This window comes from Lepisma saccharinum, chromosome 4 (assembly GCF_977018435.1).
Source record: "Lepisma saccharinum chromosome 4, izLepSacc3.1, whole genome shotgun sequence".
NCBI lineage: Eukaryota > Metazoa > Arthropoda > Insecta > Zygentoma > Lepismatidae > Lepisma > Lepisma saccharinum.
Window position 1 is genome coordinate 53495480 of NC_139232.1, and position 13719 is coordinate 53509198.

A 13719-nucleotide genomic window follows, 5' to 3' on the forward strand; every position below is an offset into this window, starting at 1 on the left:
AGTGTCAATGTGTTATTCATAATGTTAAACATCAGTTAATCGTTTGACCTAAGTTTTGTGCATTCAGGATCCTGTAGTTAGTGCTGGTTTCTGTAAGGGCTAGTAAATTTACACTTAGACAGATTTTCCTATTTTTTAGGAAGTGGTAAATCCAAGAAGCTAGCTAAGCGGCAAGCTGCTTACAAGATGTGGCAGAAGTTACAAGATACTCCTATGGAGCAGCCAAATATTACACCTGGTTTAGAAGATGATGATGAAGTATGTACTTTATGTAGGACTTTATGACAGTTATGTTTTTATACTTTGCTTGACGACCGAGCATGTCAACTTTCGATCTCTCCACTAAAGTTTGTGGGTTGAAGTTCTGGCTTGGGCATGTGTGTTTTTGTGAGAGTCCCTTCATTAATTTCATCTAATTATCATCCATCCTCAATCCTCATCATCGCAGTGACCAGGAAAAGTAGCAGGAAAGTGTGTAAAATAACAGAAATAGGAATTCAAATCCTTTGCTTTGATTTCCCTAACTTTGTCTTGTCTTTGCCTTTGATACATTTTTTCCCTCAGTGTAGGTGTAGTTATCTTCTTTCATGTGAAATTGCATGATGCACTGTTGTCATGGAGATTAGCACCATTGTGAGTGTAGCCCTGTATGTGAGTGACCATGGCTGTTTGTACAATAGCTTTGTTTTCTATGTGATTTGCTTATTGTGCAAGGTGTGTGTGTATACAGTTGTTTACAAATGATTGTTCTGCTGATACTTGCTTGTAACTTCTTCACGTGAACGTAGTTACAAATACGCATGAAAACACTAAGAGGAAATGAAAGAAGACCTGTTTCGGAACTGTTTATTGTAAGATGTAGGAAGTAATATAATTACTTTATATTCAATTTGATTTAATTTTATTTAGGCGACATTCGTAAGTCTTGGTGTAGTTTTTTACCAACCTCCACTTTCACCTGAAAGCAGAAATAATTAAAATTCTTAAAGTTGTTTGTAACTAACAAGTTCTGACAACAGAAAAAATTAAACTTTCTCCCTCGATTTCCAAGTGAAAACTTGGACCTAGAATAAGTCTCTAAACTTTGCAGGCAATTAATTATGAACAGATTCTCTCAGGCTATCGACACCTGGCCAATAGCCTGTGAGAATATGTTCTTCATATGACCTTGTCACCGGCTTGCTGGCAGTGTGTTGTCTGTTCATTTGAGCTATTCAGCTGAGCAGCTGACTTGAAAATATGGGGGGGAGTTGAGAAGTTCATTTACATTTTGCATGCATGATTCACTCTAGCATCTCGCTTCTAATTATGCAGTGCAGGTGCACATGAGTATTGTAAAATAAGGCAGAGCAAGAATGAAATCGTACTGCAGCTCTTGTAAATGCAGTGTAACTGACAACTGTCGATTGATTGATTTGCTTTATTTTAGTTTGCTTTTTGTGCCACTTTTGGCAAATTTGCGAAGATGGGTATGAGTGATGGCATGATGAAATTGATGAATGGACACTCACAAACATCCCTTCCCAGGCTGGGTTTCGAACCAGAGAAAGAGGAAGAGCACTGCAAAGGAAATGTACAAAGTGCAATGATGATTTTACATTTTCCTGTGTATACATTTTACTTTTCTGATCCCAGTAAAGCAAACATTATAAAATTTCCCTGTATTATAAGCTCTTTATTCATTGTCACTGGAAAAACTCTCAATTCCATTCTATTTTGTAGTTCTCTGCTGATACAAATACTGTTGTATTAGAATCAGAAAGTATCATTTTGAATTTAATCACTAGAGTTCATGTATGAGGTTTGCTCCAAAAGTAATACCTCCAATTTTTTTCCGGACAAACCACATCACATACAAAAGATCACAATACACCATTGAATAAAGCACAGTTTCAGCTGCAAGACACTATTTTTCTATGTAATCACCACCTTTCTCTACACATTTTTGCCAGTGATGAACAAGAGCCTGTATGCCACGCTGTAAAAATCACCACCAACCGATTTAGTCCACTGTTTCACAGCTGTGATAATGGCATCATCTGTTGGGAAATGTTGCCCACACAAGGCATCATTCATTGGCTCGAAAAGAATGAAATCTTATGAATCCAAATTAGGACTGTATGGTGGATGTGAAAGGACAGTCCAGCCAAATTTGGCAATGTGTTCCTTGGTCTTGAAACTCGTGTGTGGCTTGGCATTGTCATGCTTCAGGAAAAAAGGTTTCCCCTCTTCTCTGGTCTGACTCTGGAAATTCAAGCCTTTAACTTTTGTTAGCTTTGCAATAAAGCGGTCAGAGTTGATTGTTTCTCCACGCTCCAGGAAATCCAGATTAGATCATCAAGACGCATCTCATTTCCTTGCGTGACAGCTGTGCATGGCCGTCCAGAATGTAGTCCGTCTTTCACTTCACTTTCCCCACTGCCTAAACATGCCACCCACTGCCTCACTGTGCTAACATCTATAATCTCTATAAAACTGCAGCAAGCATCAATGGATTTCAATTGGTGCAACTTTTTCCACATGAAGGAATTTAATCACACATGGTTGCTTCAAATGGACATCCAAGTCAGATCTCAAATCTGCAGGTTGCCTCTCTCCCACCATCTGTCACACAGTAACGAACTACCAGGTATATTTTCAGGATGATTCACTACTGTATCACCAACAACCACCTACATTGTCACCTGCAATGAGAAAGAAATTGGAGGCATTACTTTTGGAGCAACCCTTGTACACTATTTAGCCAAAAGTCACCGGACACCCAAGTGAATGTGGTGGTAGTGTCATAGTCTGGTGCTGTTTTCCTGGTTTGAGCTCGGTCCATTAGTTTTGTACAGTCGCAACATGAACAGGAAGTTTGTGAAGACTTTTTAGACAATAGCATGATAATGCTCCTGTCCATAAAGCAGGGTCCAATGCATCATGCTTTGAGGACTATCAGGTGGGTGTGCTTAGCTGACTCGCTCAAATCCCTGACTGGAACCCCATAGAACATCTTTGGGATAAACTGGAGTGTTGGTCGCGTGCTGGACCCACTCGACCAAAATCCACCCATGAACTATTTACAAGGCTACAGGACGAATGGAAAAAAAATCCACCTGCAATGTACCAGAACTTAGTGGAAAGCCTGCCCTGGAGAGTAAATGCTGTAATAATAGTGAAGGGAGGTCCGACATCTTAGTTACCTGGCTGGTGTCATTTAAATGAACAGCACTGGGTGTCCGGTGACTTTTGGCTATATAGTGTATGTTCTAAGGTGCACAACATTACAACCAATATGTTTGACAAGTCTAATATCTTGGAAGTTATACAAAGATAAATTCTCATCATTTCTATGACCATATTCTGTGAGAAAAATTAAATTTTGTAATGAAATACCATTTTAATGTAATATTTTGATTATCTGCATAGAAACTGCATAGCTCCTCGAACAGAATACATCCCAAGTTGCGATTTGGTAATACTTCTCTATGGTCATAAGTAGCGTAGGTTCGGTGCTCTTCGCATTAAAATTATACCCCGTCTTCCGATAGTACCCTTTACTTATTTTGAGTAGATTTGGAGTGGTAGGTGAGACACTTCAGCCAATGACATATGAGGCAGTTCTTCAAGTATTGTACTTTTATGACATATTTTTGTACAAATTAAAAGTTTAAAAGGGTGGAAACTAGTTTCTCCAAACTCCAAACTTACTTCCATGCCTACTTCCAATTTCCTCATCCTCCTGCACAAGTTGTAAAAAGTAAACAAGTAGAAATTCATTACAACCAACATATTTCCATGGCTATGTATCTTGCTGAATCGGAAAATAGAAATATAGTAAATAATGCCTTCAGTAATTTTTCCAGAGAAAGATGATTAACAAAATATTAATATTTACAATAATTAAAATTTACTGGTAAGTAGGGTTTTTGCATTTTGAGCAATACCTTAATTTACTATCTTCCTAAGCAGTAGAAGGAGCAGCAAATCTAAAATATCAATTATTAACAGTCATATTTAATTCGGATTTTGAGTGTTTCCGCAGTAAATTTTACAATTTAGCTTTTTCAAGAAATTTTATATGTATGCTTTTGTATATGAGAATTAATAAAAAGAGTAAAATGGAGGGTTTTTCAATATAATTAGTGATACATTGTAATAATTATTAAGATGAATGCAAATGAAATGTATTGAGAAAATGAAAGGAAACTTTAATAAACCAATGACTGTGCAGAAGGAAGCAATATTCTTCAAATTTATTTTGATAATGTAACGTGTAATTGAATTTCCGTGTGTTTTTTGCTTACAACTGTCCACATTCGTTGTAGATAGCTCAAAGAGTTGCTGCGGTTGCTGCTCGGTATGCTGATTTGAAAGATAGTAAAATTTCTACCCTCACACCACCCCATAGTCACAAGGTGTCTCAGTTCCACAAGAACCTAAAATCATCTTCAGGAGAAAAATTAGCACTATTGCAGGTAGGTATATTTGTAGGTTACATTAATGATAATATTACAATGTACTTTCATCTTGAATCTTGACGTAAACATTATTAATTTTATGGATATATTCCTAGCCTTCTCTGATCAACGTTAAGTGGTAATGCCACATAAGAAGTAAATTAATTTGAAATTTTGGTTTTACATTCTGCATTTTACAGTTGCTTGCTGTTTTATTATCCCCAATTTAGGAATTTTTACAATGTGTGCTCTGTTTATGAGTAGAATGATTTGTAGTCATTCAATATAAAGTGATGATTACTGCAGCTCCCATCCCCTCCAATCAAAGCATGGTGATCATTGATGATTTTTAAATTCCGTGACCTTGCTTATTTGTTCTGTAGAACTGTTTACAAACAATAGTAATAAGTATGTGACATTCTACTGTATTTTGTTGACCTGGATTTTTCAGTTTAATTTTTATCACTTTTTTGATGATATTTTCCCTAAAATTCTCATTTAAAGAAATACTATTAAAATTATATTTCAAAATGATTTTGAAAAGTTTGTCTGTTCCTAACCTTAGTCTTTTGTAGTCAATACGTAACCGACGGAATTCACAAATTTATGAACATATTTAAATACTTGGAATTTTACCCTCATCCAGGAACGATCGATGAATGCTTGACATTTTGCCCTTTTATTTCAAGATTAATTCCTATGAAAAAGGACTTTTAGCTGACTGAAAATTTGAAAATGGATTAACAAGCATCTTTTTATTGTAAATCATGAACTGCAAAGCTTAAAAAATTAAGTAGACTTGCATATTAGAAATTAGGGATGGGACCGATTAATCGATACTCTATCGGTATCAGCCGATATAGGCATATCGGTGTATCGGTAAAATTACCGATATTTTACCGATCTGATATATCGATAAATATCTGATAATTTAGTGCAAAATCCTGCCATTTTGTTGTAATTTTTATGGATAATCTCCATGTCCTACTTTCTAAAAAAGTAAATATCTAAATATGCAATTTCTTTCTCACCTTGAAACACATATTTATTAAGAAGGTCAATGAACCTTTCAGGTTCTTCAAGGACCGTTTGGAATTTTATATCGGATCAAAATAACATACTAAAACTTAAAAATAACATAGTAAAACATGGTAATGTACAATAATGTGGCAAACATAATCTAAATTTGTTTTTGCTAAATTAATGACTTGTGCATTATTTATTGCTTTGTGTGTGTAAAAAAAAAAGTGGTGAACATTAGAAACCAAATAAAAGACAAAATTTATGTCATTTTCTTACGATGCCTAAAAAAATGTGTTTAGCACAGTGGTGGGGATTAGGAATTGCGTGGAGGGTCAGTCAGTTTTTTGCCATTTTTTGCTGCTGTGCTACATCTTCTCAATGGTAAGCCTTGTCTACCAAGAGAAAGTAAATTGTCCTCTACACCCCCCTCCCCCCAGTTTTGGCACCCAATCGCCATTGCTGGATTAATATATCATACAATTTACTTTTATTCATTTTCTTGCAACAGTCAATGTTTTTCAGCCAGCCCCCGTGATGGAGTGGTTAGCACATGGATGTTTGTTCATGTCCATTCATCAATTTCATCAGATCATCACTTGTCCCCATCTTCACATTTAGCCAAAAGTCTAAATATGCAAATAGCCAAAAGCAAAGTAAAATAAAGCAAATCAGTCAATCAATAGGGCCTCCCCGATGGCACAGTGGTAGCGTTGTCACCTTGTAATCAATGTCCCGGGTTTGATTCCCGGTGAAGGCACATAGTGGTTCGGATCCCACTTTAAAACTGTAGGTTCAGTTCCGATTAGCCTTACTGTGCATAAAGTGGACTTAAAACACCAAATCAATCAATATTTTTTCAGTGTTATCTCAGTTGTGATAAGTACTAAAATTGTTCATGTGTTTCTCTTTCTCTAATCCACTCAATATGCTGATCTTCCACTCGGATGTGTGTTTACAATGGCCACACTGGCCAGTACAGTATACAAGCTCAGTTACACACACAAATTGAAATTGAATAAGTTCTCCCATTCTTGGACCATAGGTATATACCATGTGTGGTGAAGCTTTCTTAACATATGAACCACAAAATTTTTAACATAAGATGTGTGGGACCTACAAAAGACTTGAACAATTAACCTTTAGCGGGTAGGAGCATCTTCTACATGTAAGCCTCTTGTGACAAGATTTTGAAGCGCATGCTTTCAAATATGCAGTGCTGCACATAAAAATGTAGAAGAAAAACTATTTCCTGTGACTTTTTATGTTTGCATAATGTAATCAAAGTTCCTGATTAAGTATTTTTTTCACAAAGCCTAAGTTTTTTTTAATATCTTTATATAATGTGGATTTTTGTCATGCGGTTGATAAGAATTTTGCCAACATTCTCCTACCAAATAGCAGAAAACCTTCTAGTAGACAGTAGTGGTAGGTTTTCCCCTCAAAGTATCGTGCTCTTTTGAGAAGGGAAAATATGGTATTCTATTCCCCCCCAAAAAAAAAACAGAATTAGATGAATATTTAAATTTTACAAAAAAAAAATCTAAAATTATTACTCTTAGTGTCATTCAACCATACAAAATTTTGTTGATAATAGTTTATACCTACTGTGAAAGCCCTAGCCATTCCATCCAGGTTTAAAAAGAACTTTCACCCCTCTGTTGAGTTTTTCACAATTCCATGTTTTAAAATTTTTAAGAAAAAGGAATAAAATTAGCTTTTGACAAACTTCTTATACTCATATTTCAGTGAAATTTGAGTATGTCAAACCTTCATATGTGTGCATGTATAAACAGAACTGAAATATCATCTGGTTTTCAAGGAATGATGTGTTAAATGCTGGTTAATACTAGGGCTGGAACATATTATAGTGCATGAGTATACTTGATGTTCACTTGACTGCAGTATTGACCAGCAATAAATTCTCCCATTCGAATTTTGTGAAACCAGTGTTGCTAATTTTACATCCTCATGACACCAAACTAACATATGTGTATGTGACTGTAGAAAACTTCTTACATCACGTGCCGGCAACATATTTGGTAAAACACTAAAATCACACACAAACAGCACGATAAAAAACACTTTGGAGTTTATTCCAAGCTTTCGACTCCTTCACGGAGTCATCTTCAGGGCTGGTCGAGGAAAGACGGAGTAGACGTGGTTGTCGTTGCACTGGCAAAATTTTGTATGGTTGAATGACACTAAGAGTAATAATTTTAGATTATTTTTTTTAATAGAATACCATATTTTCCCTTCTCACAAGAGCATGATACTTTAATAAAAAAAACCTACCACTACTGTCTACTAGAAGTAACGCCAGTGTAACGACCCGCTTCTACTCCATCTTTCCTCGACCAGCCCTGAAGATGACTCCATGAAGGAGTCGAAAGCTTGGAATAAACTCCAAAGTGATTTTTATCGTGCTGCTTGTGTGTGATTTTAGTGTTTTAACAAATATGTGTATGTGTTGGACTGCATTTTTAATAGATGGCTAGGGATGCAGATGCAAAACTCTTTATTTCCTGGTATCTGATTCCACAGAAATTCTACTGGAAACTGAGGTGACACTCGTTATGTAGCACTTGTTGCTAAATAAGCAAGGAATGACATGAGGATGTCTTCTTTCCTGTAATAGTTTGTAATAGTTCATCATCATGAGTGTTATGCACCACAGCACAGTTTTCCAGCCACTGCTACCACCGGGATGTAGAGGTTAAGTTTTGGTGCAACCCCGAGCCACACATAGTACTTCTAACTTGCCTTGAATAACTAGTAAGCCTTTTAGAATGTGACAAAGACTGAAAATACATTACAGGGTGATCAAGAACGATGGACTCAATTTTGTACAGCTAGATTTCCTGAACTATACATCGTATTCATGATGAAGGTTGTGTGAATTACTCACAAGTTTAATATAAATATAATATCGAGTATCGCGGTAACTCCTGTGACGTTTCGGGGCACGACTGCCCCCTTCCTCAGGCCGCTCACGTTTAGGTTATGTATAAATCATAACCACGTCGAACTCTCCATCCGTTCAGGATATAGGATTGGTAAAAGGTGTATGGTTAAAAAACTAATAGGGAAAACGACATGGTAGTTTGACATGCACCTGTAATGGGTTTTAGATTTTTATTGTTTTTTAACCATACACCTTTTACCAATCCTATATCCTGAATCTATGGAGAGTTCGACGTGGTTATGATTTATACATAACCTAAACGTGAGCAGGCTGAGGAAGGGAACAGTTGCGCCCCGAAACGTCGCAGGAGTTACCTCAATACTCACAAAACGTAAGTTAATATTATATTTATATATAATATACATCGTATACATATCTTACATAACATTTGAAGGAGGTAGTCCTAAAGTTTTAAATTGTATTTGATTATACTGGCAATAAAGTTTATAAATGTTCAATATGCCTCCCTCCAGCTCTTCAATTCATCTCACCTTTCCACAGACTGCCTCTTTGCTCAAATTGACAATTCCAGCGACAAATGCTTTTTCTTGTTGGAGGTCCAATGTTGAAACTGAGATGAAATGCATGCTGCACTGCAGTCGCACACTCAGTTTTAATGATTTCATGAACACAAAAATCTTGTGCTTCATAGTAGCCATTCTGCTCTCAACTAGTGCCACTGTACGTGTGTGCATTTGGCAAGCACTCTAGCTGTGATATTATGAAACTTTAGGACATCCTCCTCAAATGTAGATCATTCACATATGATGTATAGTTCAGCAAATATAGCCATACAAAATTGAGCCCATCTTTTTGAATCACTCTGTATTATTCAATATGGCCCAGGAACACTTACCCTATTCTTTTCTGGTAGCACTAGCTGTGATGTTTGTAAACAGTGGAACATCGATTTTACATTTTTCAGGGGACGAAGGTAAAAAAAACAACTTAAAATGTAAAATTTGGGGAAAATATATCATTTTGCTATTTTGGAACCATGAAGATTGAATTGATAATGCAGAGAGGTGTACAATTGGCGCTTCAATGTATATTGTAAACAATGTCTTGAATAATGTATCTGATTAATTTCCAAATATCCTCTAAAGGATCCCATCACTCGCTGCCACTAGGTGGTGCCATATCTTACTATAGAATGTAGTGCATGCTCCGGAATATGCCCCCAAGTTGCCCTACTCGGTGTACCTGTGTGGGAGCACCCTAAGAAAGCTCTTAACATTCGCTAAGGATGATTAGTATTTCAAGCAGTGCAAGTTCCGATTCCCAAGTTTTGTTTCTTTAACATTCTACCTTCCTAATTTTGTGCTTTGCTCAGTTAGATGTTGTAAGATATATCACTGAATCATGGAGGTGCTACCAGAAAACTGATTTAGTCCAGATCTAGATAGCGAACTTTTATAAAGGTCCTTTCTATTCCATGAAGGCAGCAGCCAGATACACTTGGATGTCTAATGTGGAACAACTCCATGGTTGAACTTTTATAACTTTTATTATCCATTCATTATCATGGCTAACCTAGAATGGATATAAAACATGCTATAATAATTTATGCATTCTCTGAAACTGCTGATATGAGGCAGAGTCAAATTAAACTTAAAAAGTGTGCTGAAAATTTCAGCAGCACTTACCGTTCTGTAACTTGGCAACAGTGATACTTATGGTGTGAAGAGTGGCCAGCAGGTGTCCAGCATTATATCAGAATATGACATGCTTGCGTGTAAAGATGGTCTTTCTACCAAGGAGAAACATGGTTCCATTACATGTTTTTGGAGTAATGTAGGTATCAAACCTATCGAAATCCATCAAATAATGAAATTGAAGTGTGGTGATGCATGTCTATCCCTGCAGTAAGTGTATGAATGGACTAGGAAGTTGTTAAATGGTGTTACTTTTGTGATGCGCTGTTTGACCAGATCAGGCACATTGAGTAGTGATTCCAGCTGTCTTTATGGATATCCGTGATGGATCTGCAATCTATATTGTCCATGATGTTCCGCAGTTCCATAAAGTTTCTGCAAGGAGAATGCCACGCCAGCTGATTAAACCACATTTGTTCCTACCTGCCATTTGCTGTCGAAGCAGCACTTAAACACGTGTTGTTTCCAGTTCCTAATTTATTCCTCACTTTTTATGTCATTCCAGAAGTTCATTTTGCACAATTATCGTGGAAGTGGTTAGTGTGCTGTACATATATTTGTGCATTCAAGTGTACCTTATTCTCAGCCTGGCTTCCCACAACACAGGGGTTTTGACAGTAGACAGTAACAACATTGTGTAGTTTCTGCTCTAGAGGTCAATGTTTGGCGAGTGCGGGAATAGTAACAGCTTGTGCCAAACACAGTTTACAGAATTGATTATGTCAGTGCCTGCAAGAAATTTGAGGAATCCTTTCCAAGTGAAGGTGATGACTTCCTAGGAGGAATGTCAGTGAAGATGAAACCTAGTTACACTACCACGAACAGAAAGCGAGCAAGGAATGACATCATAATTCCTCACCAAAATTGAAAAAATTCCAAGCAAAACCACTGGCACAACATGTTATGCTGACTCTCTTTTGGGATAAAAAAGGGACCATAATGGAACACTACACACTGAGAGGGAAAACAGTCGCCACAGTGCAACACACACAAATCTCCTTAAGAACTACTTGCTTCCTGCAGTTAGGTCCAAATGACTTTAACTTCTGAATACAGGTGTTTTGTTGCAACATGTCAATACTTGACCCCCATGCTGTCCATTCAACTGTTGCAACAATCTAAGATCTGACCTATGAGTAGGGATGTGCAGAAGCCGATTACAGATGTATGAAAATCGGCCGAAATTGACATATCGGCATCGGTATCGGAAACGGCAAAAATCCGATATTTAAACCGGTACAGATTATACTAGAGTTTTACCTTCTAACAAGTTTCATATTCTAGTTTAGTAAGATTTATTGAAAATTTGGTTATGATTCGTCATTATTGTAGAGTTTTTTGTAATAAAATTATTGCAAACTCTCATTCAGAGGATCAACCTAACTATAAATTGGAAATAAAACAGTACATTGCTGAACCAGGATCTGCTGTTGTATTGGAAATTCAGAAATGAGTATTCAAACCTGAAGCAAGTGCTGAGAAAATACTTGAGCATACCTGCTGCATCAGTATTCAGTGATTGAGTGTTCAGTGTTGCTGAACAGATTTGTGATAAGTAGAGGCACATATTTTTGGTAAATAAAAAACCAAAATTTCGGTACAAAAACGGAGTCAATTTCGGGTTCAAAAGCGGTAAATAAAATGAAATATCGGTGTTATAGCGGTGAAAAATTGGATGAAAAGTGGTATATAAAGACATTTTGGTTTTAAAATTGTGAATATAATCCAAAATTTGATTTAAAAACTACACTTATTCCACAGAATTAACATTTCACTTCTAATAGCACATTTATGTAGTTATAAGAGTATTAAGTTTATTTCTGTGTAAAGGAGTCCATTTTTGCTTCTCCAATATTAACAGCAGAATTAATCAATTTTCCGGGAATTGCATAACTCACAGGGTACTTCAGACTTCAGAAAGTGTCGCGTCGGTATATAAATGGTAAATTTCGTGTTTAAGAGTTAATTTCGCTTTTTGCAGTTCATTTCGCATTATTTCGTGACAAAACATGGTCACAAAATGCATCTCACACCTTTCAAAAACATGAAAAATTAACACTACAATGTTTTTTTTTCAAATTTCGTTTTTTCGTCAAAAACGAAATATGCATGCCCCTAGTGATAAGAGAAGAAGTAGGTTACTTCCTGAAGTGCTTCCAAATCTCGTATTTCTGAAGTTGAATCTGGCAGAACAGGAATTCATTTTGCATTTCAAAGAACTGCTTGTGTATTAATGTTAAATCTCTAAGTTCATATAACCTTTTGTAGATGCAAATGTACATTCGCATCTCTTGAGAATATATATGTATATACATATGATATGCAATAGAAATGTACATACCAAATTTATTTTTGTCATGCAGAAAATAACATCCTATTTCTGTTTAATAATCTTATGTATCGGAATCGGTTAAAAATCGGCATCGGTATCGGTTCCAAAAATTATCAGTGAGTACATCGGCATCGGTAAATTTTCAGCTTCGTCACATCCCTACCTATGAGTGTCTTCCACATCCACCATATTTGCCAGACCTTGTCCCCAGTGATTTTCACATCTTTGGACTGCTCTGAGAAGTGCTGGGAGGCAAGTCTTTCAAGTTCAATGAAGAGCTGACGCAGGCAGTGCACGAGTGACTACACTCACAACCAAATTTATTTTTTCGTTGAGGTGGTCCATGCACCAAAAGTGCTGGAACACTTGTATTGCATGCCATGGAGACAATGTCGAAAAATAATGTAAGTGCATTCAATACATTCCAAGATAAATGAATATAAGGATTTAATTTGCTACTCCCTTGTATTTGTATTTTTTACATTTCATATTGCTTTCCTGACTCTTCAGGCTTGTTGCAATAATCAGGATAAAAAAAAAACAATTAGATGAAATTGATGAAGAAACAGTCGCAAAAGTTATTGCTAATATACCTATGAATTTTTCCAGTAAAGAGGATGCGCCAGAAAGCATATTTTCCCTAATTTGAAGGAGTTAATTCAGAATTTCACATGTAATAAACACACACACACACACACAGGTATGCTTTGCAGAAGGTTAAGCAACTATAGATATTTTGCTTCTAAAGGTGGTGGTAATTGTAATTTGATGATTGCTCTTTTTGGTTAAGCATGGTAGTTGTCTTTTTTATCCATTGCAATAAAAATCCTGTCTTAAAGGCATGGTGATTGAGTTTGCATGCTTGAATATGTATGCCTACATGGCTGATCCCTTGCATACTGCTCATTTAGACAAAATTTGTAAGTTAGTTAATACCAATGTTGCTCTTGATATTCAATCAAATATAGAATTACAAATTGTATCTTTATTTTTGATAAAAAAATTTCAAGGTGATAGAATTTTGCTCTAAGATAAGGCTATTTATGGAAATATTGGATTGATATTAGCCCATGATCTGTCCCATCTCTGACATACACACACACACACATGACACAAAGCAATTCTGAATAATTGCGCCACTTCAGGACCTTTGCTAAACAAATCCAGTGGAAGTTTATCAGGTATAAATTTATATTCCACCATATTTGCCTTCCACGGAGCATTATACTCGAATTTATATAATATGGTAGGTAACGTTTATTGATTAATATGTATAACTATAGTATGCATTCTTTATTCTTACAG

General features: G+C 36.2%; 1 protein-coding gene across 4 annotated transcripts in view; it reads left to right on the top strand.

The window, feature by feature from the left end:
• The window catches only part of loqs (double-stranded RNA-binding domain-containing protein loquacious), a 51015-nt gene that overhangs the window by 22566 nt on the left and 14730 nt on the right, over nucleotides 1–13719 (top strand). For 3 of the 4 annotated variants that reach the window (XM_083120514.1, XM_083120516.1, XM_083120515.1), the window contains exons 5-6: nucleotides 140–258; nucleotides 4311–4460. In XM_083120514.1, the coding sequence (XP_082976640.1) occupies nucleotides 140–258; nucleotides 4311–4460 (269 nt within the window). The remainder of the gene's footprint in view (nucleotides 1–139; nucleotides 259–4310; nucleotides 4461–13719) is intronic. The other variant, XM_083120517.1, reaches the window with a different exon arrangement.